This window comes from Theropithecus gelada, chromosome 4 (assembly GCF_003255815.1).
Source record: "Theropithecus gelada isolate Dixy chromosome 4, Tgel_1.0, whole genome shotgun sequence".
Classification (NCBI taxonomy): Eukaryota; Metazoa; Chordata; class Mammalia; order Primates; family Cercopithecidae; genus Theropithecus; species Theropithecus gelada.
In genome coordinates this window covers 57,695,938-57,722,325 of record NC_037671.1, presented here as the reverse complement: position 1 = coordinate 57,722,325, position 26,388 = coordinate 57,695,938, and the positions used below count along the sequence as shown (strand labels likewise).

General features: G+C 36.4%; 1 protein-coding gene across 4 annotated transcripts in view; it reads left to right on the top strand.

The window, feature by feature from the left end:
* HMGCLL1 (3-hydroxymethyl-3-methylglutaryl-CoA lyase like 1) overlaps positions 1-26,388 on the top strand; it is a 152,303-nt gene that overhangs the window by 16,196 nt on the left and 109,719 nt on the right. For all 4 annotated transcript variants that reach the window (XM_025382572.1, XM_025382571.1, XM_025382570.1 and 1 more), the window contains 2 exons: positions 17,420-17,500; positions 17,726-17,833. In XM_025382572.1, the coding sequence (XP_025238357.1) occupies positions 17,420-17,500; positions 17,726-17,833 (189 nt within the window). The remainder of the gene's footprint in view (positions 1-17,419; positions 17,501-17,725; positions 17,834-26,388) is intronic.

The following is a 26,388-nucleotide window of genomic DNA, read 5'->3' as shown; positions in this document are numbered from 1 at the left end:
TGATGCCAGACATTTGAGCATCTGGAAAAGTGAGAAATTACACAGAAAGGTAAGACAGCATTATGGAAGCCAGTGTTCTTCTCCAGCCCCAGTCCTCCTTCATAATCATCCCTGAGAGCTCCTTTAATTTAAATGTATGGAGATATTGCAAACACAAGATTCAATCTCTTCACATCAAATAATCAGATTTAATTAGCCAGTGTGTCTAAACTCTGTAACACACAACCCCATATTCTCTGTGGCTTATAATAATTGCAGGTGAATTTTTGCTCAAGTCAGTGTGAATGATCTGGTCATTCTAGGACCCAGGCTCCTTCTTATGCCCCTGCTCTCTTCTAGGTCATTTCCATTTTGCTGGGAAAAGAGACCATGGGAGGAGACATCCACTTCCTACCACTTGACTCAGAAAGTAACATAACTTTGCTTCACTCCATTGTCCAGAAATCACTTGAATGGTCGCACCCAGATGTGGGGTGGTAGCAGAGTTTTACCTATTTGTGTTCATAGTAGTCTCTGCCAGATAGACTTAACCTTCTGGTCAAATCTCTAGGAAGGCTCCTCTTTTTCTTGATTATAAGGAAATGTTAAGCTAATTGGGCACATTTAGAGACAAACAAATTTGGGCAAATTAAATAAAGGACTATATTTGTAGTATTTGTTCTGCACTAAAACTTAGGGGGGCAAAACGTTTTTGTGGACTTTTTGGGGGGAACAAAAAATCTCCTTTAATTTTATTTAAATAACTCTCTGGCTTCTCCTCCTGTCCGGCTTTGCTGCTTTTCTGTCTCTTTAGACTGGCGTTCCCTTAGGGTGATTGTTTCATTAAGTGCCTCTGAGAAGTCAAAATGTGTTTGCTAAAATATGTCTTAGGGTTGGATCCATTGCTAAATGAAAGGTATGGAAATGCCTACCTTTCCGTAATGGCTACCTTGGGGTGAAAATCGCATTTAGATAACCAAAATCATAGTCCTGACAGATTATGAACAAGATTAGATGAATTGTATTGAGATTTGGAAGCAGTAGCAGTTTGGATACTTCTGGTCATGGTGGAACCATTAAGGGATAGAAAGAAAATTGTTTTAAAGAGCCAAGGAGCAGCTCTGGGGGAAGCAAGTTGAAAACGAAGTTCCTTTTTCACATGTTTGCCCAGAGCTTACCCTCTGGAAAAAAAAGTGGAAAAGGCTCGGTCTCCAGGATGGCCTATGTATGGGATTAAGGGATTCTTGGAGCAGTGGCTCTGCTTATTTGTGATTGTTATTGGCCATCATATTCACATAGAAGGACTATGAGATCTAGAAACAGAGCCAGATACAGTGATCTTGTTCTGTCACTGTGAAAGCTATGGATTCTGAGAGAGCTGGAATGGAAGTGTAAAATCGTTAAGCCTGCATTCTTTCAGAGTAAATGCATATAGCAAATTTAAGTGGAACAATCAAGTAATATATAGTCCAAACAATGACATAATGAGAGAATATAGGGATAGGATTAATTACCCTCCAAAACCAGTTATAAACCAGGACCACCTCAAACAGAGATGTATAACCACCTTACTTTTAAAAAGTGTTAGTGCATTCATTTAACAATAACCCGTAAGTATTTAATGGCCCTCACTTTAAGAAGCTTTTGTCCTCAACCTATAGTTTAAATTCAATCCTATGTTAAATAAAGTTTGACAGAAAAATTAACCTTAGTAGGGCAACCTACTAAGTTGCACATTTAAGTTATAAATTTGCATGTTAGTTTTCTATCCTTCTGGTTACACATTTCCAGTATGTTTTAGCCTTGCTTGTCCTACCTATAAGATGTGCTTTAATCATTTTGTGGACCTTTCCTAATTCCCTTTCTCCATTTAAATGGAGCCTGAAGCCTGACGGGGTTCTGTAGCTAGTTTTCAACCAAGCCTGAGTAAGGCACCAGTATTTTAGACAGACCTAAACCTAAACTTTTATCTAAGTATCCTGTTTCTCACTTGTTCAGCTTGAGGATAGAAGGTTGTGGAACAAATTAGGCACAGCCTGCAAGTACATGAAGTACTTTTAAGTACAGTATGGGTACCAGCTGTACTCTAGACAGGCAACATAATTTATTGCTAACCCCCTTCCCCCTTGTATACGGAGAACGTTTAAGCAGGGCTAGATTTAGGTTTACATAGAATGAGCAAATACACACATGACGTGATTTAAGAAGGATTAGAAATTCAGTGGCCCCAGACCACCCCTCACCAGCCTGCTCACATTCCCAACATTAGAGACACCTCTGGGGTTCAAAATATGGTGTCTCTAAAATGAAATAGGCCACCTGGAAAGGAAAGTATAATAAAGCCAGTAGTAACCTCATCAGCTGGGTACAGAGCCCTAAAGAAACAAAATACAAGTTTTAATTAGAATCGGGGCTGGGAAAGGTCAGTGTGTTAGAAAGCAAAGCCAAGTGAGGGGTCAGTGAGTGAGAAGCAATCTAGATATGGCTGAGAGCAGAGCTGGGGTTGCTGATGACAAGCACCGCCTAGGAGCACAGACGCACTGCCAGGCAACCTGAAGTGCGGTTATTTTGCGGTGCGCCAGCCTGATGTTAGATGTTACAGGCAGGAAGGCAGAATAAGTTAGTGTCTGGATTAAAGGCTCATCCCCTTAAGTAGGATCATATTAAAGACAACCATATACTTTAAAGCTTAGTGGCTGAAAAAAATACGAATAAATCTTTGTATAAGACTATGTAGTATAAATTAGTATATGTAGACGAATTCTCAGTTTGGGGATTCTTGGGAATAAAATGGAGACAGCAAAATATTGGTATCATTAGGGTGATTGAATCTATCTTTATAAAGTGTGAGAAAGCTTCTAGGAAAATATTTAATAGTATTCTGGGAGAAGGGAGGAAAGTGTTTAACTGAGAAGCAGGTTTTGAATACATTTAACAATTTATTTTACTTTTTATTACATTTGGGACTATTTCCCTCTCATAAGTATTCTGACTTTCTATGCATTTTACATCAAACTTCCAGGGGAAATCAAGATGCAAGGTACGCATCTGCCCTGCTCAGCCTGGGAGTCAGGAGACTTATTTTGTCAGGGTGAAAAGTTAATATACTCTTAGGGTCTCCCCTTGGCCCTTGTACCCAACAATCGGCTGTCACCTCTCATCTAGATTATTTCTGTGAACTCCTAATTTTTACTCTCCCTGTGTTTGCCCTGGAATCTTTCAGTCTATTCTCTATAAAATCCCCGGAGTGAGCACAGTCAAATGTACGTCAGATCATATCACCACCCTGCTCCCGAGCCCACCCTCTAGTGGCTTTCCATCTGCCTGGGAACAAAAATCTTTACCCAGGCCCTCCTTACACTTCAAATACCAATTTGCTATTTCCTTACTCCTTGCTCACTCTTCCCCATCTAACACTGTTCTTCTGGTTCTTGCTAGAACAATTAACACCCTGGGCACATTTCCCACAATCAACTCACAGAACATTGTGCTGGCTGACCCCTTGACTAGAAGGCTGTTCCCCAGGATGTCTGTATAGCTTTGTACCCATCCCCATCGCTTACTTCATTTTATTCTTTGCTCAAAACACAATTCTTGTGTAAAATGTCAACCTATTTCTTATTCCCTTAGTTCCTCCCCTCCTTACTTGATTTCTTTGTTTTTATAACACTTATAGTATATATTTTTATTATTATTATTATTATTTTTTTGCTATTTTCTGTAAGTTTGTGAAGACAGGGACTTTTGTCTGTCCTGTTCACTGCTGCCTGCCAGGCCTCATCAAATTAATTTGATGAAATTTTTAATAGCTTATCAATAGTCACAGAACTCCATTGGGCCTTTGGTAATTGATGCTGCTAACAAATATCCCAACTTTCCTCCTTCCAGTTTAGGGAACCCCCCAAAGATCCTGCATACTGGCCTTCAGGGTCAAAAATCTTTATTATGGCCAGTAATACCAATGGAAATGTTCAACTCTACCTCATCCTGCCCAAAAGAACCCCCACAACAGAAACATATGTATTCCTTTAGGCCATGGGACCTACTGATTAAAAGAGCAGTGATCCAGGCGTTCAACCTTCTTTTTGTCGACGTTTCCTTACCAGACGCAGCTCCCATTCCAAGTGTTTGTGAAGGCTTCCCTTGAATAACTAATATGCAAAAAATGATTCTACTTGTCTTCCCCAGAATATCAGAGCACACTATGTATAGTGAATTCTTGTTAGTTTTCAAAGCCATAATATGAATATGAACATCCTTCATTAAGTGGCTGACAAAAAGTTCATCACTTCTTTGAACTCTGATTGGATGAATTATACCCATTTATTTATTCTATAAGTGTTTACTGAGTGTGTGCTATACACCAGGCTCAGTTCTAAAGATTGGGACACAGCAGTGAACCTCACAAAATTAAGAGCCCTCAAAGGCTCTTAGTTGAAGAGAAGAGACAGGAAATAAATAGATGCATATATAACATGCTAATGAAGAGTGCTAGAAGCATAATAAAGAGTAAGGGGAGTAGAGAGTGAAGTTTCCTTTTTGTTGTAGGTTTGTTGTTGTTGTTGACTTTTTGATATTATTTTATGGATTATTTTTAAGGAGCAGACCCCCTGTAGGCAGTGAGGAAGTGAGCCACAGATATATGTAGGGGAAGAACAGTCCAACAGGGGCAAATGCAAATGCTCAGGTGTTCAAGAAATGGCAAATAATTCAGTATGGCTTCAACAGAGGCAAAGGATGAGTGGGAGAAGGCATCAGAAAGGTGGTAAGACGTAAGTTCACGGGAGCCTCCAGGGCCATGGCAAAGACTTTGGATGTTTCTCTGAGGGAAATGGAAAGTTATAGAGGATATTGAACAGAGAAGTGATGTGATTTGGTTGATGTTTTCAAAGTGCTAGGAAGGCTGCTTTCTGCCTTGCAGAGGAGGTGGCAAGAGTGGAAGTAGAGAGATTGCTTATAATGTTCTTGCAGTTATCCAAGTAAGAAATAATTATTTTAAAGATAGAACATGATCTGCTGATAGATCTGATATAGGATATGAGAAGAAGAGAGGATCAAAGATGAGTTCATGTGTATTTCCAAAGAACAGGAAGTCTGTAGGAGGACAGAATGTAGAGGAATGGATTAAGGATCCGTTTTAGAACAAACCCCTTAAACCTGGGCAAGAAGGACCCCTACCCTGGCCGTGGTGCCTAACGGGGTCCTGTGTATTGGCATAGCTTCCTCAAAATGCCTAAGTCCCCCTCTACTGCTTGGATTGTTCTCAGTATATTTCATTGCCCTTGTAATTTGAATGTCCCAAATATTATGGTTTCTGAAAATTCTGATACACTTTGAGATCAAGTGTTTTCATTGCATTAACTATAGTGGCAATTAGAATCACTAGTATGCCCCAAGAATGATGAATAAATGAATAACTGGGTTGCTTAAAGGAATCGTGAAGTCTCTTTTGCTTGAGGGTGCAGGTCAACTCAAACCTTATCCTGTGATGTCAGTGTCTAAGTATTCATCTGCCAGCTCCATATTCTGCAAGAGGATATGCATTAAAATTTTTAGATCTTTTTTTTTTTTTTTTTTTTGAGACGGAGTCTTGCTCTGTCGCCCAGGCTGGAGTGCAGCCGCACGATCTCGGCTCACTGCAAGCTCCGCCTCCCGGGTTCACGCCATTCTCCCGCCTCAGCCTCCCGAGAAGCTGGGACTACAGGCGCCCGCCACCACGCCCGGCTAGTTTTTTGTATTTTTTAGTAGAGACGGGGTTTCACCATGTTGGCCAGGATGGTCTCAATCTCATGACCTTGTGATCCACCCGCCTCGGCCTCCCAAAGTGCTGGGATTACAGGCTTGAGCCACCGCGCCCGGCCTAAATTTTTAGATCTTTTTATAACCCAAAACTATGTTTTGAAGTTAAAAAGAAACTCCCTGGGGTGAAAGAAGAAATTAAAGCCTAGCTTGTGAAGAAGATACGACTTTTTTGATACTCTTGCCTCTAAGCATATGATGCCAATCCGAATTATTAATGTATTTAATTTGCTTTTTACATTAGCATTTTTTCCATATAAACATTTCTAGCAAGTAACTATCTGTGCCCCCCGTATTCACGTATGGCATTATTGAACCAGGTTTTGAATATGAGCTCTCATTTATCCTCATGTTGAAGTGAGTGCCCCTCTGTTGCCCCTCAAAGGTTCAAACTGAGGTTGACATTGCCAAGTGGAACAGGATGGGTGGAGTTGATGTTGTCAGCACTGGAAGTGGATAAAATTGTTGGCAGGTTCCAAAATGGGATAATGTCTCCAAAGTGTTTTGAGCTCCTTGCTGAAAGAACTTGAATAATTTCCAGGTATTATTTTGATTGTGGCAAGAACTGTGTAAGGTAATCTGCTCTACTATCAACAATGATTCCTTTCATTGCAAATTTTAAACAAGTAGTTATATTTTACAATGATAAATGGAACAATTTAAGCTACCCTTTTTGCAAAATACCAGAAAAAAAAAGTCCTATGTCTTCAAGTTAGCCTTGCAAAAAGGGAAGCGACAAACATTGATGAAGTATTAACTCTTCATTGAACACCGTGCTAAATGCTTTGTATACACATTCTCATTTAATCCTTAAAACAGACTTGTGGGCTAAGTGCTATTATGATTCCCACTTTTAACAGAGGAGAGTGAGGAAGACTAAATTATTTTCTTGTGTTTTTTCATCAGTGCATGGTAGAGTCAGGTTGTTTGTCTCTAGAGTTTTTCATCACCACTCTGGATGCCCTGCTATACCATCATGTTTTGTTTTCTTTTTCTTTTGAGATGGAGTCTCCCTCTGTCACCCAGGCTGGAGTGCGGTGGCCTGATTTAGACTCACCACAACTTCCGCCTTCTGGGTTCAAGCGATTCTCCTGCCTCAGCCTCCCGAGTAGCTGGGATTATAGGCATGCACCACCACACTCGGCTAATTACATATATATATATGTGCGTGTGTGTGTGTGTATATATGTATATATGTGTATATGCACGCACACACATATGTGTATATATACACACACACATATATATACATACACACATATATATGTGTATATATAAAGAGAGAGACAGAGAGACACAGAAAGAAAGAGACAGAAAGAGAGATGGAGTTTCGCTCTTGTTGTCCAGGCTGGAGTGCAATGGCACGATCTCGGCTCACTGCAACCTCCTCCTCCCAGATTCAATTGATTCTCCTGCCTAAGCCTCCTGAGTAGCTGGGATTACAGACATGCACCACCACGACCGGCTAATTTTTTGTATTTTTAGTAGAAATGGGGTTTCACCATGTTAACCAGGCTGGTCTCGAACTCTTGACCTCAGGTGATCTGCCCGCCTTGGCCTCCCAAATTGTTGGGATTACAGGTGTGAGCCACCACACCCAGCCCATAACATCATTTTTCAAACCTATCTAAGATTTGCTTCAGTAGAGCTATTGGAAACAAAGCTGCTAAATAAACTAACGCTTTATTTTAGGAATATTTTTACTAAGGTATCTCCTTCAAAATTAATCTCTGTATCCAAATAGGCTTTCTTTGACCAAGTTCTAGCACAGGGTCTTACACATGTTAAATGTCCAGTCAGTAGTAAGTGGATGAATAAATGAACAAAAATAATTTTCTGCACCTATTATTTGTATAATGGTCATCACATATATACATATAGCACTGTGTGTGACTTTGCCACAACTCTTTTCAGCTATTGTAACCTCCCTTTTTTATAGATGAATAAATGAAGTACAGAGTGGTAATAGAATTTTTCATTATACCAGGGATGGAAAATTGATTTTTTTCTTGCAGAATAGAGTCAATCATTGGTGGTAGATACCTGAATTTAGGTAGTAGTTTCTACCTGGATAGCAGATACTGGAGTAGTTAGTTCTACTGAGAAGGCCTAGAAGAATGCACCTGTACTCATTGTGAAAAACTGCCATATTGAATTACTCTTGTCTGCTCTGAGTCTGAAATGGAGGACTGGTAGCATTCATATTTAGGATTTTAAATCTCTACACTACATGTATATGCCCTACAGAGATAGATCACTATAGGTTTGTCTATTTGGCACTTTAGATTCTGTAATGAGTATTCAGCAATCATTTTTCTTCTCTGTGTGTGTGTGTGTGTTTTTGGATCCCTGCATTTTTTAAACGGCCCCTTAAATTACTTTTATGATTTATTAATTCATTTTAATTGAGTTTCCTTTCATATAGTTAGAACTTTGATTAACTAGTCTTGATAGAGTGGATCAATGTGATGTTCTGCAGAATGTCCAGCTATTTCAGGTCCCTTTGAAATATGACAGACAATAGGTGAGTGAATAGAGCAATGAGAGAATTCTATAAAATCCATTGTTTTCTCTCCCAAGCAAATTGGAATTTTAATGCTGTTTTTTCTTTCAGGTATAGAAAATAAAGCATTCATCCACTGGAGGCTGCATATAATTTAAATAAGGCAGTGTTAATTTTCTTTTGCAAAAATACTGCAACTGTCACAGAAGCTATAATTGGGGTTTACTTTATGGTAGCTTAGTGTCATCCCCTAAAAGCATAACATCTTTCTGGTTTGGGTAGAGGCTGTACTGGTGATTAGAGGGGGTTCATGATGAGACCATCACCCCTATATCTTTTACTTTCTTAGGATGCTTGAGGATGGTAATAATCTCTGCTGTTTCTCCTAATATGCTTTCTTCTTCTCCTCTCCCTACTTCCCCTTCTTCTTCTTTTTCTTTTTTTTACTATTTCATCTGAAGGAGAGGAGGGAGAGGTTTCAGAAGCTCCTACTTGCCCTTCATTGTTACAGTAGCTCCTACATTACAAGTCAAGGAACCAATAAGCAGTAAGGGCTGTTCCTAATACTAAATATGTTGTTTCCAATTATATACTCAGGGACTGAGAAATAACCACAGGGAATAAGGACCCAGGACTCCACTTATTATGTGGCCCTTGTATTTCTCATTTTAACAAGGGGGATATAATGATACTTTGGGTCTCCAAATATCATTGTCAAATTGAACCTTGTATCCAAGAATCTGAAATTTTTGGTATTCTTCTTTACCCAGTGTAAATTTACTCAAATGAATGGCTATAGATCTCTTTGGGGAAAGATTATATGAATTACTTTATATAGTTCTCTTAGTATTACAAGGTCCTCATCATAAACATCTGGCTGCTTCTTCAGTCATGTTGTGTTTTTTTTTTTTCATCTGAAAATTGGCTAAGATATATAGACTAGGCAAGGGATCCTGACTTTTACATTGAAGCAGCTAACCAAAACTAATTGATGAACTATATCCTTCATTAATTTGTATTGTATAGGTCAGGATGGCTTAACCTTAACACTATGGATTTTGGATGTCTTCTTTGTTGTGGAGTCCTGTCTTGTGCATTGTAAGATTTTTACCCTACTAGATGCCAGCAGTGCCCAGCAATTTTGACCACCAACAATTTCTCCAGACATTGCCAGATGTCCCTTGGGGTGCAAAATTGTCCTGAATGAGAACTAGCAAATATTTTAACAATTAGACTGCTGCTGGTTACCAGGGAGTAGCAATATCCCACCTACTTCGAAGAATATGAACTAACTGAAAATTAACCAGCAACTGATGTAGCTCCCAAATCCCATTTTAGAGACCACTTCCTCAGCTCACTCCTGGCACTAATTTTCTTAGGTCTGGTTCCCTGGGAACAGTCTCCTGGACAAGGATTTGTTTGCAGAATGTTATTGCCTTTGGATTCAATAACTGTGGGGAAGTAAAGGATATAAAACTAGGTGAAGAAGAAGTTGAACTATGATGTAGTCACAACAGAGGCTTCAGTCAGTTACACAGGGATCCCAGGAGCTGGTATGGCCCTTCCAGTTAGGATGGGCACATGACCTTGAATAAAGTGGTGCTGTAGCTGAGGGCAGTTACAGAAAAGGGGCTCAGTGAAATGCCATCAGCTGCCAAAACTTTAGTTTCTGAGAATTCCTCTGTCCTAGGCATACCTGAGCAGCATGTCACAACATCCACTATAGTCTATTAATCATATAAATAAAAATGTCCAAAGGTATAGATTTCACCTAACTTCACTAGGATATGGTAACATTTCTCTCAACCCCTTCTGCCACCTTTATCACTCAATAATTTGGCTCCAACAAATATAAAACACTGTTTACATATCAAGAAGTATAAGGGACTAAAGATTGTTGGTTTCTGAGAATTTTTGTTGTGTGTCCGTAATCATGCAAATGCTCATTTTTGTTTTTGCCAATCAGAAAGGAAACATTACATAAAGCTGTATTTTGATGAAAGCTTCATTAATATCTGAAAAATTTTATTTGAAGTTTGAATGGATTTGGGTTGATGACTGTGTGGATGACTGCTTAATAGAGTGCATTATAAAGTCAAAAACTTATAACACGTCACTGATGTGATTTCCCAACTTGTCATTATTATATAACCAACATGGCGTAACCAAAAATTATGTAAAGAAATTTAATTGCTTTTTGTAAATAATAATAACAGCCCCAATTTAAATAACTATTTAGAATGATGAATTATGTCTTCATAGCCAAATATTAAACCAACTGTCCTCAGCTAAGACTGCTGTACCATCTTAGGAGTTTGAACTTGAAAACTCTGACAATTTATGCATTTTAATAGTTTCCTTCAACTTTGTGGCTATCAGGACATGCTGCTGGTATAACCGGCTTAATATGAATAGTTTTTTTTTCTATTATAAACCACTATTTTCAGAAATGTATCATCCCAGAAAATATTACCATGAGGAAACTTGGCATATCACAATTTTAGCCCAGAAAATTAAGCTTTACCAAATACACACAGACATACAGACACACATACACACACACACACACACACACACACACACACACACACACACACACACCTGTGTTTGCAAAAGGCAAAAACAATTTTAGTAGTTTTCAAAATAAATGTTGGGACTGACTGCAGGATGGGAGAATGTGAGATCAAAAAAATTTTGTTGGTGAAGACACTAAGGAGAGGAAATTTTCTATATAAAATATTTGAAGTCAAACATTTCCTTTTGATTTTCAAAGTAACACGTTTATTACTATCTAAACCTTCAATGTAGCAATAATGATTGTAATTGTAATGAAATACCTATAGGTCATGTTGGCTATTTTTCAGTTTATTTTATTTCAATGTTAAGCTGCCATGAATACAATAATAAATAATTTTATTTATTAAAACTAAATAATGTAAATAACAGCCACCATTTAAAGAAGCATTATTATGTTCACAGCATCTCATGCTCTGTCAATTCATAGAAGTTTTTCTGTTTTGAATTATTTTAATGCTTTATTAAATTCCTGCATTAAAATTCCTATTCTTGATTTCTTTGATTTTTTCTTTTTACATGTACTTTGTCTCATTTTTGTTTTTTCTATTATTTTATTACTATCCATGTTTTATAAACTTAATATTCTCCATTTTCTCTATTATTTAATATTCTCTAATCTACTTAATATCATCTATTTTAATCTACTTATATTTTCTATTTTCATCTTTCAGTTTGTTTTTTAATAATATAGTTGTTTTATATTAAAACAATAATTAATTGATGAATATTAAACACCTGCATGCATTTATTGTTCAAGCTACTTTTTAAAAAATGGAATTTATTTAACTAGTAAGTGAACAGATATGGTAAATATGCTAAAAACCTCATTTTAAAAATTTGAATAAACAATTTTAGATGATCTTGTCCATCTTTCTACTACATTTCAGTCTGTCATATGTGGCAAATGCCCCTTGTATAATTTTCTTTTGCTTTTTTGTAACTACTCTTGATTGATTCAAGTGTTCATGAAATGTATATATTTCCAGAAGAAATTTGTATTTAGTTATGCTGTATGTCTACACTGATACCCTGCACTGATTTTCCATTGAGTTCCAAGAGTTCATATTAGTATACATATACAGAGAGGGCTTTTGTCATTTCTAGAGCTTGTTTTTAATCTCTTCTAAAGCTTTTTACTGAAGACTGTTGAAAACCAAGTATAGCACAACTCTCCACTTCTCTTCTGGCTGTCCAAATACTTCTAAACAGTAAGCAGATACCTTCCTTTACTTTTTTGATTTAGTAAATTAAAACATGTTGTTGATTGAGTCTTAGATGACATAATAGTACATTACAAACTTATTTTCATATGGTTACAAATAAATTCTTATTAAACTGCCAAAATTGCCTGTGAATCAACAATGGCACATAGGTATTCTGAAAGAACGGTTTCACTGTCAGCTTTGTTGAGTCAGCCTTCCATTCTAGAGAGATACCCAGGAAGAGAAATGTCTTTTGATCGCTCTGGAGGACCCAGGTTTCTATGGATATCTGCTATATAACTGATAATAGTTTGTGTTTCTCATTGTATTTGATTAAGAAGCAACAAATAGCAGAATGTGGAGAGTTTAACATTACTACAAAATGCACCATGTGCATATTTCAAATGAGACAACAAAAACAGATTCTCTTGGAAAAGCCGATCTCTAATGCCCCCTTAGAAAGCCTAATTTAATTTTGAAAGAAAGTCACACAATTTCCAGATTCAGCCCTCTCATCTGTGTAATGGAGACATTTGATTGGAACATCATAGCAGTTCTTGGGAATACTGGCTATGAAACAGAATATTTCAATATTCATAAAGACCTTATTTACACAAAATAATACTCCTCAAGAAATGAAGTACATGAAACATAAGCAAATCTGTCCAGAAATTTCTACTATAGATGATGTTATTTTCCTAGGGAAAAAAAGCAGTCCTTTCAGGGTGACTAATAAGCAATCATATCTATCACCATTAGAAGGGTTGATTGTATATATAGAAGTCATCCATTATTACTGCTGAGAAATGTGTATGTTACACACACAAGCCTACACACACTGTCATACACCCACACACACTCTAAAGATTTCAGAGAAATCTCCATCAAAATATGCCTTCCATTTAATTTTATGTAAGATTGAAAAATGTGAGTGAAGCACATTACTTATGTTCTGTATAAAAGAATGATTCATTATTATTTTCTTCAACCATAACTCAGTAGTTGGTGAAGTATTTAATCTTAACCTAAAGAAAACTAGAATAAGAGCCAGGGAGCTTAGTTGGGTAAACTTAGGAAGTCATTTAATCTCTCTTTCAGGTCTGCCTACCTCACAGAGTTGCTTCACAGATGAAACATTGATAGAAAAGTTCTTTGGAAAAGTAAAGTAACATAAATTCAAGATAGTGTTTCTTTTGTTGTTACTCCATGAAAGTGAACCATTAGAAATCTGATGCCAAACGTGGGCATACACTCAGCCATAAAACATAGCCTTTTGAAACATTCACTCTGGATAAAACATCTTTTGTTTTTTTCGCTAGTATCATATACTATACTGCACATTAAACAGGATACACTGAGCTCTGTAACGTAGGATGTTAAATGCTATAAAAATAAATTTTAGACTATTGGCCTGTTTAAGGAGTACATTTCTAACTTCTCCAGACTACATTAAAACACAACACAATTCCTTGTAACTTACAAGTGATTGGTTAATTTTCATATATTCAGTGTGTAAGAAAAGTGTCCCTTCCCATCCCTGCCTCACTGTTGCTTCCAGATCTCTATAGCACTAAACTGTAAGCTAGTCATGGGCAGGAGTTTTTGTTGAATGATTCACCTCCTATACCCAATAACTATAATAATGTTACTTAGCATGTGTTAGCTAAAAGAAAGGTCAATTTTACTTGTCTAAATTTTAGGTGTGAGTTTATTCATTCATTTAGTCATTCATTTAATAAACATAAACCAAGTGCCTGTTATGTATCCATTTTGATAACTCTGAGGGTTTTAAAAAAGGAGAAACAGGCAAGCAAATAAGTACTCATATATATACTTTAAAATAGCCTTCTACAAAATGTTATGAAAATATAGAAATAAAATAACTTAATTCCATCTGGGGAAGCCAGAAGTCTCTTGAGTAGATGACAAATTGAATCTCGGATAATCAATAAGAATTTTGTTGAAGAAAATAATTGGGCATTAATGGAGGTAATAATATTATTGAGAAACAATTTTTATGGAACCCTGGCATATCTGCATGTTTTATTAGCAAGGCACTGATTGCCTTTGAGAATATGTTTTCAAGAATGTTTGTCTAGCAAACAGCCATAGAAAGAGAAATAGTATCTCCCTCTAAGGTAAAGGGCATGTATGCCTACAGCCCATTATGAAATTCTGAGGTTCCCCAAGTGCAGCTCCTGCAGTGTGACCCACTGCATGTGCGGGTGTTACCTGGTCCTCCTCTAGTTTCTCATTTTTAAATGGGTTGTCTTTCATACGTGTTGACTATGTGTGATTCGAGAGCCCTCTCTTAGTGATCTTTAGTCTCTTCCTAAGCATTACTATCTCTGTATTGACTTTTTTTTTTCTAATGAGCTTAGATATGCACAAACAATGCCTAGTAGGCAAATCCAACTAAATGTTATACAAGCATGTAGAATTCAATAATTCAAAAATAAGCTAATTATCTCCCCACCAGAACATACCTCTCCCCAGATATTCCCCACTACATGCTGTTCCTTACTTTCTTCTTATATATAATTGGACTGTTTATTACTGGTTCTACTTTGGCATATCCCAGCCCCAGCCCAATGCATGACATATGGACTGTGCTCAATAATTACTTGTTGATCACATTGGATGATTTCTTCTGTCACTTCTGTCACTGGCTTAATTCAGATAGTCTCGAAAGATTAAATAGTAACATTAGATTCAAAAACAATATCAAGTGAACACATATTCTGCTTTGATTGAAATGGCCAGAATTGTTAATGATCTGTAATTTAATTTATTCAGATTACTTGTTAATAATGCCAGCTATACACATTGATGCAAAGAAAGGTCTTCAGTTCTTCAACTGTATTTAGGAGGCATATGGTTAGTACCTTAAAAAACATTATGTACCTTTTTTTTTCTTTTTTTGGCAAATATTGTCATTGAGGAAAAGAGAACTCTTCTTCCATGTATGTGCCAAGCTAACTGTTGTTGAAATGCAGTTTCAAGAAACAATCAGTACTAATAAGACCATATGGCTTAAGATTGCCTAGTTTTGTTTTTGTTTCATTCCTGCCAACTGTAGACTAGAAATAAGAAGAAGGAGGAGTGAGCTTTTCTTATTCACCTTCCCATGTCATACCTTTTATTTATTGTTCAGTTGAAATTATAGACACTTTGTAAATTAGGCATGATTTCATTTTGTCATCCAAATGGAGTCTAAAGCTGAGGAACCCCAGGCCTTCCTCTCATCCCTCCACTCTCTCAAGTTAACTTCATGCATCACAACGTGCACAGAAAATGCAGAAAAGAAAATTCTTTTTCTTCTAGATTGCTTTTTTTGCTTATTGAATTGACTAATTTCATGGAAATTGTGGAGAGTGGTCTGTAAACATTGTAAAGGGGACCATTTAGATTCTCTTGCTGAGAGCTCAGAATGCTGATAAAACCTGTAACAGCTCTGGGCCCTAAAAATGGCCTTTTAATATTTTTTGTTCCACAGACTTGAATTTGGTTCTGCATTCAAAACAGCCACCTTGCCCATATATGCTGTAATTTTTACAAGGACAGAGTGTGACAATATAAACTGGTTGGCTTGGATTCATCATTCCTGATAAAAGACAAAAACAAGCAAACAAAAACCTCTGAAGTACAGATTCTGTGGTTCCTGGCTGATTCTGTCAACTATCCACTTAAAGAACTTGATGATGGGTTACCCAAACTTAACTTGGCTCAGAGGTACCAAGAGATTATGTTGGTACAGTCTGAAAAGATGGAGTATGCTTCTGACTTTAACTGCAATATACAATTTCAAAGGCTCTTTCATTTTCCCCCTGTTTTAAATAACAGCCTTCTAAATGGGCATATTTAGAAGGCAAATATATCTTCTAAACTAGATCCATAGTACCTAGTGTAGGGGCAGAGGTTTCAGAAACCAGACCATTTACCATCTCAGATTTTAGCAAAAGGTAGAACAAGGGGTTGCTACATTTGGCTAGAGCTAGGCTGCTCCCAGCGGGTTATTGTGGTATAGGTTCCACTAGGGGTGGGTCTGTCTTTCAGGGAGCAACACTTAGGTGGTAACTGTGCTGTGTGACCTAGAGAAAAAGTAAGCAGCACATTGTCTTTTCTAGCCTCAGTTTTCTGGGCCCAATTCCCAAAATCAAATTCATGTTCAAGTTCAAAGTATAGAGGGTGGCATCCTGTATACCTCTTCATGGAAGTAGAAGTAGTCTTTTAACTTAAAGAGGTATTTATTTATTTATTTATTTATTTAGACAGGGTCTTATTTTGTCACCCAGGCTGGAATGCAGTGGCACAATCACTGCTCACTGCAGCCTTGATCTCTTGGACTCAAGTAATCTTCCCACCTCAGACTCTCAAGTAGAGTAGCTGGGACTACAGGATACACCACCACCATGCCTGGCTAATTTTTGTATATATTTTTTTTTTTTAAAGAGAGATGAGATTTGACTATATTGCCCAGGCTGGTCTCAAACTCCTGGGCTCAAGCAATCCATATGCCTTGGCCTTCCAAAATGCTGGGATTACAGGCGTGAGCCACTGCGCCCAGCTTAAGATGTAATTAAGAGAAATTAAGATGTAAATATCTATCTATCTATCTATCTATCTATCTATCTATCTAAATCTATCTTTCTATGTGTGTGTGTGTGTATATATATATATATATATATATATATATAAATTTTTTTTTTTTTTTTTTTTTTTTTGAGACGGAGTTTCGCACTGTTGCCTGGGCTAGAGTGCAATGGTGCAACCTCAGTTCACTGCAACCTCTGCCCCCTGGGTTCAAGTGACTCTTCTGCCTCAGTCTCCCAAATAGCTGGGATTATAGGTGCCTGCCATCTTCCCCAGTTAATTTATTGTATTTTTAGTAGAGACAGGGTTACACTATGTTGGCCAGGCTGGTCTCAAACTCCTGACCTCATGATCTGCCCACCTCAGTCTCCCAATGTGCTGGGATTACAGGCGTGAGCCACCGTGCCTGGCCAAGATGTAATTTTTAAATGAACTCTAACAGTAGTTAGTTTATCGTCATACACAGACTAACCCAACAGATTTGCTCTTTAGGTCCTGAGTAAATCAATTATTCTTCAATTATATTTTATAAATTAATCTTTTGAATTTTAATCATAACTAGACTAAATATCATTTGGTTATAAGGAAAAAATACTTCATGTTGCCAGTAATATAAACAGTGCATTTTCATATCATTTTATTGATTTTTCACTATTTTAATTCTCTAGGGTAAGAGTATAACAAAGTGCAGTTGTTTAACTTTTCAAATAAGCAAGTGTAGCAATCTAAAAGTTATGTTTTCTTGTTCTTACGTTTTGCATTTCAGGAAACATCCCAGTTATCTGGACTCCCTGAGTTTGTTAAAATAGTAGAAGTTGGGCCTAGGGATGGACTGCAGAATGAAAAGGTAGTTTTATATCATTTACTTCAAATGCTGTCTAAATATTAATAGATTTAAGATTGTAAAGATTTACGTGGATTTCACATGTTACACGATTATATATCTTTTCTCAATTGCTACTTGAATGTATAAATTACAAATAATACTCACTTTGACTTAGGAAGTAATTTTCTATTTGTGCTTCGGTAGACCCTATATAATTTACTTATGAAATATTTTTTGTTTTCATAGGTTATAGTTCCTACAGATATAAAAATTGAATTTATCAATCAACTTTCCCAAACTGGCTTGTCTGTAATAGAAGTGACTAGCTTTGTGTCTTCCAGATGGGTACCACAGGTATGTAAACCCACAATTTCTTAATTAGATCCTAATTCAACCTCACCAAAAATTATTTGGTAAATACTGTGATATTAACTTGATATCATTACTAATTTTTCATATTCTTACAAAATATTAGCTTGTGGATTGTTTTATGATTAAATAAAAACCCTTTGATGAAGTCCTAAAAGTTACTTAGAACTTTATACTAAGCCTGTGTGAGTATGGTTCAATATAATGAATAGGGGACAAGGCTGTTAAATAGCATTTTAGGGGGTCTGCCCTCTCTTTATCATTTTATGGCTGACTTTCTAAATAATCTGAACATCTCCAAATGCATTAGTCATTTTGTCTGTTAGAGGCAAATGATGATAAGTAGCCTGATAGCTTCCTTCTAGAATCCCATATTAAAGAGTGAGAAATGGAGACACGTACTCCTTTTACTTTGCTTTTTTTGACACTTGTATTTGCTAGAGGGATACATCATCAAATACATCATTGAAGATAAAGCAGAAAGTCATCTGGAATTTTGCCTTGAAAGATGACAAGATGAGAGAGCTTTTTCTAGGGTTTTCAGGCATATGGCAGCAGTCATCACTTCTGAGACTTGACTCTGATCTTTGAAAATCAGCACCAGTAAAACACTCTCTCTTCCTATTCCAGTGTCTGTTCTCAGTCCTTGGATCCCTTAATTTCTCCACAGCACTTGGTTTCACTGACTACTCCTGATATCATTTCCTTGGTTTCCATTATTCTCTATTCTAATGAATCAGTTATTTCCCCAATTGCTCTTTCTTTGTCATCTCTGACATCTTTCATGACCTCTTAGTTGAAGGTTCCCCTAAGATTCTGTTTTCAGTGCTTTTCTCTTCCTATCTTCTTTTATTTGACTCTCTTTCCAACACCAACAGTCACAAAATCAAATTTGTTGTCCATCCTGCTTTATGCCAGGAGTGCAACTCTTTCCTTCAAAATCCTGGATTTTAAGAGCTGACTTTGTATCCTGTTACTGTCTATTCAGTTAGGGATACTGTAACAGAATAGCATAGACTGTGTGACTTAAACAGCAGGAGAATTATTTCTCACAGTTATGGAGGCTGGGAAGTCCAGCATTTAGGTGCTGGCAGATCCGGTGTCTGGTAAACACCTACTTCCTTATTTGCAGATGGCCATCTTCTCATTCTATCTTCATATGGTGGAGAGCAGAGACAGGGAGCACACCCATGTCTCTCCTTATCATGTTACTAATGCCATTTATGAGGGCTCCACTCCCATCACCTAGTTATCTCCCAAAGACCCTTCCTTTTAATACCATCACATTACAGGTTAGGATTTCAACATATGAATTTTGAGGAGGTGCAAACATTCAGTCCATAACAGTTACTGATGTATGAAATGTCTTCTTCTTCAATATGGCCTATACTTGTGTCTTCTTTTCAGTCCCATTGATATGTTAGTGATCCAGACCCTCATTAAATAATCATTGCAGTAGTCGCTTAAATGGTATTTATAAGCACTGTTTCTCCATTCGTTATACTTTCCTTGTAAAATAATCTTCCAGAATTATCAGCTTTCACAGTCCTTCCTTCTTTCCTTCTTTCCTTCCTTCCTTCCTTCCTTTCTTCCTCCCTCCCTTCCTTTCCTCCTCCTCCGCCTCCTCCTTCTCCTTCTTTCTTTCTTTTCTTTTCTTTTCTTTTCTTTTCTTTTCTTCTTTCTTTCTTTCTTTCTTTCTTTCTTTCTTTCTTTCTTTCTTTCTTTCTTTCTTTCTTTCTTTCTTTCTTTCTTTCACTTCTGGGTTGCAAGTGCAGGTTTGTTACTCAGGTAAACAAACATCTGTCATGGGATTTTTTTGTACAGATTATTTCATCACTTAGGTCTTAAGCCTAGTATCCTTTAGTTATTTTTCCTTATCCTCTCCTCCTCCCACCTTCAACTCTTCGATAGGCTCCAGAGTGTGTTGTTCCCCTCTATGTGTCCATGTGTCCTCATCATTTACCTCCCACTTGTATGTGAGAACATGCAGTATTTGGTTTTCTGTTCCTGTGTTAGTTAATGTGCTAGATAATATGTTCGATAACAGCCTCCAGCTTCATCCATATCCCTGCAAAGGACATGACCTCATTCTTTTTATGGCTGCACAGTATCCCACAGTACTACATATGTACTATATATGTACTACGTTATCTTTATACAGTCTCCCATTTACGGGCATTTGGGCTGATTACACATCTTTACTATTGTGAATAGTGCTGCAATTAACATTTACATGCATGTGTCTTTATGATAGAATTATTTATATTCCTTTGGGTATATACCCAGTGATGGGATTGGTAGGTCAAATGACATTTCTGTCTTTAGGCCAAAAAGTCACATTCTAAGTTCTTTAATGAACTTAGAATTGACAAAGCCTGGAAATTTGATTGGGTATTCAAGACTGTCTATTCCTGGCCCATTTTTTTTCCTTCTTAGCGTTAACTGTATTACTTTGTGGAAGCTACTGCTAAACTAAACTGTTTCTTGTCCTCTATTTACATGTCCTGCCTCTGTCCATATAGCACTTTACCTATACTTGCTTATGTATATCTGTATTTCTGCATTTCTCTGCAGTTGGAACTCAATTAGATAAAAAGGCTTAAAACATTAAAGGCTTTTTAATTGTATTACATTTGAAGTAACAGAAGCCACAATAGGATTAAGAGTAGTAGCAATATGTCACCTTTCACAGAGAGTTACTTTTATTTATCCTCAAAAGAAACTAATTTTCTCTATCCCATTGTCACTGTTTACTCTGTGTGTGTGTGTGTGTGTGTGTGTGTGTGTGTGTATGTGAGTATTTTGTTTTGATTAGCCACTACCTATACCATAAATATTATAAAAGTAGTGATCATGTATCTTTTATCTTCTGCTTATCACTGTATACCTATTTCTTAGTACATGGTAAGTAAGTGCTCAATAAATAACTGTAAAATAAAAATAAATCAATCAGTCTGAGAGAACAATACCATATTACTTTCAATTCTCTGGTATGGGCAACTGATTCTGACTTTGTTCATGTATTTGGTCCTGTATAATGAAGGTCACAAAATTATTTTTTAGGAAAACACTACTAGTTTGACTAGGCTAGTTATATTTCCTTGAAATTGTCAATTTGTAAAATGCTAGCTATTATTTCACTAGCCACCATTAATTTTAAGGGAGTTCTAGACATTTTTATTATATTTATATCTTCATAAAGTTACTTCTGTCTTTAATACAGTCTTTGCTAATTTCACATATTTGATGATTGCTGGAGAGAAACTGAATAGGCTTGTATAACTTTAGAATTAGTGTTAGGAAAGAGAATAGATTTTGCTAATATTATTTGATGAATATTGACCAACCAAAGTTATATTTCAGGTACTAAATGTTGCTAGCCCTCTTCAAAATTCTTTTTTGTTTCCCCAGTGGTGTTATAAAGCTGCCTACAAAATAGTCTTTCCTATAGTAATGTTCGTGGCCACATTCTAGTATTATGCAAGAGTGGAAATTGATGATAGATTTTTAAAAACTGACTTAGGACATACCCAGTGAAATTTAGAAGGATAAGGTGGAAATCCTTTTCAGAAGGCTATACTTCTTGCATAGCTAGTTAAGAGAAAAGATGGACAGAAGAAAAAAAAAGGCAGTCCCTTTGTGAGAAGTAATTGGAAAATGCCTTCTGACCTCACATTAAGTAGATACATGTGATGGAACTATAAAATGATATGATTTATTCTAGGTTTGTTCCCGAGTTGAATTTAGGGCTTAACCTACTGAAATTTAATGAACTCTTCCTAGGCTCAAAGTATTATTGAATAAGCGACTGAATTCCCCCACATAGCTTTTGAGTACAGCTGTGGTGACAGGAAGTGCTTCTAAAACTGTGTCCCTGTTCACATTCTGCCTTGAACTTGAATAAGTGACTTAACCTCTCTAAACCTTGGAAATCCCAGCAGCGATGCCTGCAATACCGGAATGCTGGAGATTTTAAGGCACATAAATGGTCCCTGAGTGTGAATGCCCACAGTCCAGAGCACCTGACTCCTGACCAGTGCTCACTACTGTTATTTAAGGGAATGCCTGACTAGCAGACAAACTGACAGACAGTTCTTGGGGTTCATACAAGTTCATACAAGGGGTTCATACAAGTTCATACAAGGGGTTCATACGAGCCTTTGCTGATGACTAGCCTTTATTCTGAAGATTGAAGTATGTGTATACTTACAATATTGAGTTGAGCCCAAGTTGAATAATTGAAGATATTTTGCCTTTCAAATACTAAAGACTATGTTATATATTCTATTTAATACTCATCTAGTTATATACATTCCAATTTTTAAGTGGTTTAAATCAATCACATACTTGTAAAAGATCAATGTGCCTGAATCCAAGACAGAGATGAAATTTATCTTCCAAAGTTGTATCAGTCACTTACTATATAACACATTAAATATTTGTCAAAGGCAAATATTGAGGATATTCTATTTTTGCAATTTGATTTTAGATTTCAGGAAGCTTGTCTGAGCAGATCATTTTAAAATTTCTCTTTTGAATTTTTATATTACTCTCTTATTTTAGAAAAAAATTTTGAGGTCAGACTTGTCTAACTTAACATCTGAGATTTTTGACAATAATTTTAGTACACCGGCTTACATATATATTGGTTGAAATAATTTCTACTTTTAAGGACAATGTGTGTGGATCTAAATTGGTATTCTATTAATTCTCTGCATCTTATATTTTTTTTCTCAAACGTAGGTCATGGGAATAGTCCTCTACTTTATGTTTAGATTGCTGCTTGATCACTTATTTCTTTTTTTAGGATTTTAAAGCCTTTTTACAGTTTCCCTCCTACTGTTTTGTTTGGCAAAGCCTTTCTAACTCAAACGGCTAAAATAAGAGTTCCACAGTAGCAGGGTGCCATATAAAACAGGATCCCACACCTATAACCTGAATGGCTAGAGATGATAAAATACCTGTCATTAAAAAATACATGTTCTTTACAACTTATCTGGAAAAAGCTTTCCTTAGAGTGACATGAAATATAACAACATTTGAAATGAGTCCAGATAGCCCTTCACTCACATGGAATGAACAATAGCAGCAGAAAGAAAACATGTTTATAAAAATAGATGAAGTTTATTGCAACTTTGGAATGTGGCTGTTAGTAGTAAGCTATTTAAACTGTAAATACAATAATCTTTTAAAAAAGTGAACTAGAGTTTCACTTTCATCTTCAATTTAGCCATTTGATTGTAAATATTTTATTCACAAGTGACTTAAATGGGTATCACTTATTTAAAAATAAAAATACATTAAGTATACATAACATTGTACATTTATGTATGCCATAGGCAAAGGCTTAGTTTAAAAATATTTGCTCCCTCATTAGCTATTTTTTAACTGTTGGAATAGATGGGTCACAAGTCTCAACACCAGGGAATAAAAACAGTTTTTCTTTATAAAAGTGGAAGGAAATGTATGTAAAAGACTAATAATTATTTTCAAGTCACTCTAAAACTCACAAATATGGCCTAAGCACAATATTAGCAAGACAGAACGAGTGAACTTACCCCTGCTCTCCTTTCGGTGTGTGATATAAGTAGCTCTTTATTAGCACTGAAGACACATTTACTGGATTGAAGTTTAAAATTCAGATTTACGTTGATGAGATGCAGGAGGCTATACCTTCTGCTACCGAGTCCTGTCCTGATGTCTCCTCCTAACTCTTTTCTTTTTGAGGAAGGTGGGTGTGGAGAAGAGTCAAAGAAGGAGGTAATTTTGAGGAGGTGTATGTGAGGGTGCACGAAAGGGCTGAAAGAGAGAGAGTGAGAAAGAAAGGAGGCAGAGAGCCCCCAAATTGCTTGCTTATAAGGCAAAGTTCATTCGGAAAAACTTTACATTTGGGGAAGTTTCCAGAGTAAGACTCATCCATTATTGCCCAGATGAGTTGGCCTCTGTCACCTTCCCAAAGAGGTTCCTGGTGAAATTTACCAGGACCACAATTCTTATACCCTGGTGCTATAGGCGTCCTTTACCCAGATAGGTGGAGGAGAGGAGAATGTAGATTGAAAGAGAGAGGGAGACTTAAACCAAATTCTCTCCAAACCAAAATCTCTCCTGACTTAAAATACTCAATTATGTGCATAGAACACTATTTTCTCCTGCACACTAAGATGCTGGCATGCAGGTCAAAACCATATTATGACCCAGCTCTCACTTAATTGATGATCTACTCAGCAACTGTGGGTCTTCCACATGTTTTTATGACAGAAGTAGATCTATTTAATTATACAGTTATCCTTAGGAATCCACCGATTAAAATCACTGAAAATGTTTATTGGTGAAGTCTTCATATTCTTGTCTTTTCTCCTGAATTCATAGAGCAGGTATGCACACTAGTGTTGCTCCCTTGTAAGAGTTGTCATGGTTCATTTTCTGTTTCTAAATATATAAGGCTCGTTTTGTTTTTCAACTTATATAAACACATTGAATTTCCTATATAACAAATAATTGCTGTTTGTCCAATGTTTGGTCTCAGAGAAGGAATGAAGATACTTAGTTCTTTAGTAAATGATCTCAAATGGTCATTGAAGGTTACATGTAGGTAAAATTGTGCTCTGAGAGCTAGAACCACATAGATAAAATATGTTAGCACTTCAAGAAAATAGAAAACAAGCATACACTATTTGCCACCTCATTTTTTCCCCGTACTTAAATGGCATGAACCATAGACTCTGCATTGCTTCAATCGGTCTAACGTGTTTTCACTGACTATGCAGCTTGTGGGAAATATTTCATGTGTTTGTGCAAATGTATATATTCAAATATGTGTAATTGCCACATATCCTTGAATGCTAGTAAATTTGTGTTGGTTCTTCTGATTGCCTGCACACCAAATAATCTTAAAATTTAATGGCTTAAAACAATAACAACATTTGTTTTGCTTATGGTATTTGTGTATGAAGAATTCAGTAATGACTCAATTGAGTATCTCTAGCTAGAGGTTTCTTAGGTACTAAGTGACATAGACAGTGGTCAAAGCTGGAACAGCAAGGGCAGGGGGCTGGGACAGCTGTAGGCTTGCTGTCCACCTCTCTCTTCCTGTGTTCTCAAAGCCTCTCCTTGTAGTCTTCTGCAGGGGCTAGTTTGGACTTTATCACAGCATAGCAGCTTTAACCTAACATAAATGGCTCAGAGCTCCAAAGATGAGTGTCTTAAGGGGTAGGCAAATGTGGTATGGCTTTTATAACCAAGCCTTGTAAATTTTATAGCATTACTTTTTCATAATCTATTAGTTGAAGTAGTTACAAAGCCTACAGAGTTTCAAAAGGAGGGGACAGACCTCAACTTTATATTGGGTCACAGCATTCTGGAAGAGCAAGTGGGAGGGGAAATATCACTGAGGCCTTATTCTAATCTGCCACTTTTATGTTTTTAAAACTGGCCTAATAATTAACTTAATTATATGTTTTTCTTACTAATAGTTAAATAATAAGTACAGTTGATAGCTAAACAAAAAACTCCCAAATTAAAAAAAATACCTGTTTTAGTAGTCATGGCTACCAATACATACCTCACTCCTATCCACTCCCTTTATAAAATTAATTTGTTTTGCTCTAAATGAGATTATGAGGTGTTGAAAACAGTGAGCATACACAACCACACAAATCACTCTCTTAATGTAGAATGAAATTATGTCCATGCCTTTCTGAAGCTGTGTTTTTTTATGTCCAGACCTGTTCATCAAAGTCCTAACTCTGTACTGACACCTTTTCAGAGTCTGTTTTAACTTCTATGACATGTCTGGCATACACACATCCTTCAGTTCTGTATGTTAAATTATTTATGAATACCTATTTACTTTTGAAATAATACACACCAGGAGGATCTCTTTTCAGAGTAAAATATCAATGTACTTTAGAAATGAAAAGTAACAATTAGATTTTTGTTGCTCTTTAGTTTGCACAAATACCCTGAATTATTTTAACTTGCTGTGTTAAATGTTTCTCTAAATTTGCAAACTTTTGTCTTATTGAATGAAAATAATATAATAATAGCACATATTTTGGATACTAAAATAATAATGAATATTTTGAATACTATACTAGACACTCTTTATAATGTAGCAGTATATTTGATTTATGTTCTATACAAGTGTGACTTATGTAGTAGTGGTATTATTTACTCTATCTTTACAAATAGTGATGATATACATTCCTGAATTCCTGTGGTCACGAGGTGGGGCTGCTAATCAATTTCTGTGTATTTAAGTAGGGATTAACTCAAAATGCAATACTTTGAAGCTGTTCCACTGTACAATTATGTTATTGCTACTATTACCACATAGGGGAAACAATTGCCCAAAACATATTTGTAAATGTTTAAAACACCCTTTGTCTTACTCAGAAAAGAATATGGAAATGTAAACATTTTTTTCCTTGAGATGGTGGAAGGTTTTTTTTTTTTTTTTTTTTTTTTTTTTTTTTTTTTTTTTTTTTTTGAGATGGAGTCTTCCTCTATTGCCCAGGCTAGAGTACAGTAGTGCGATCTCA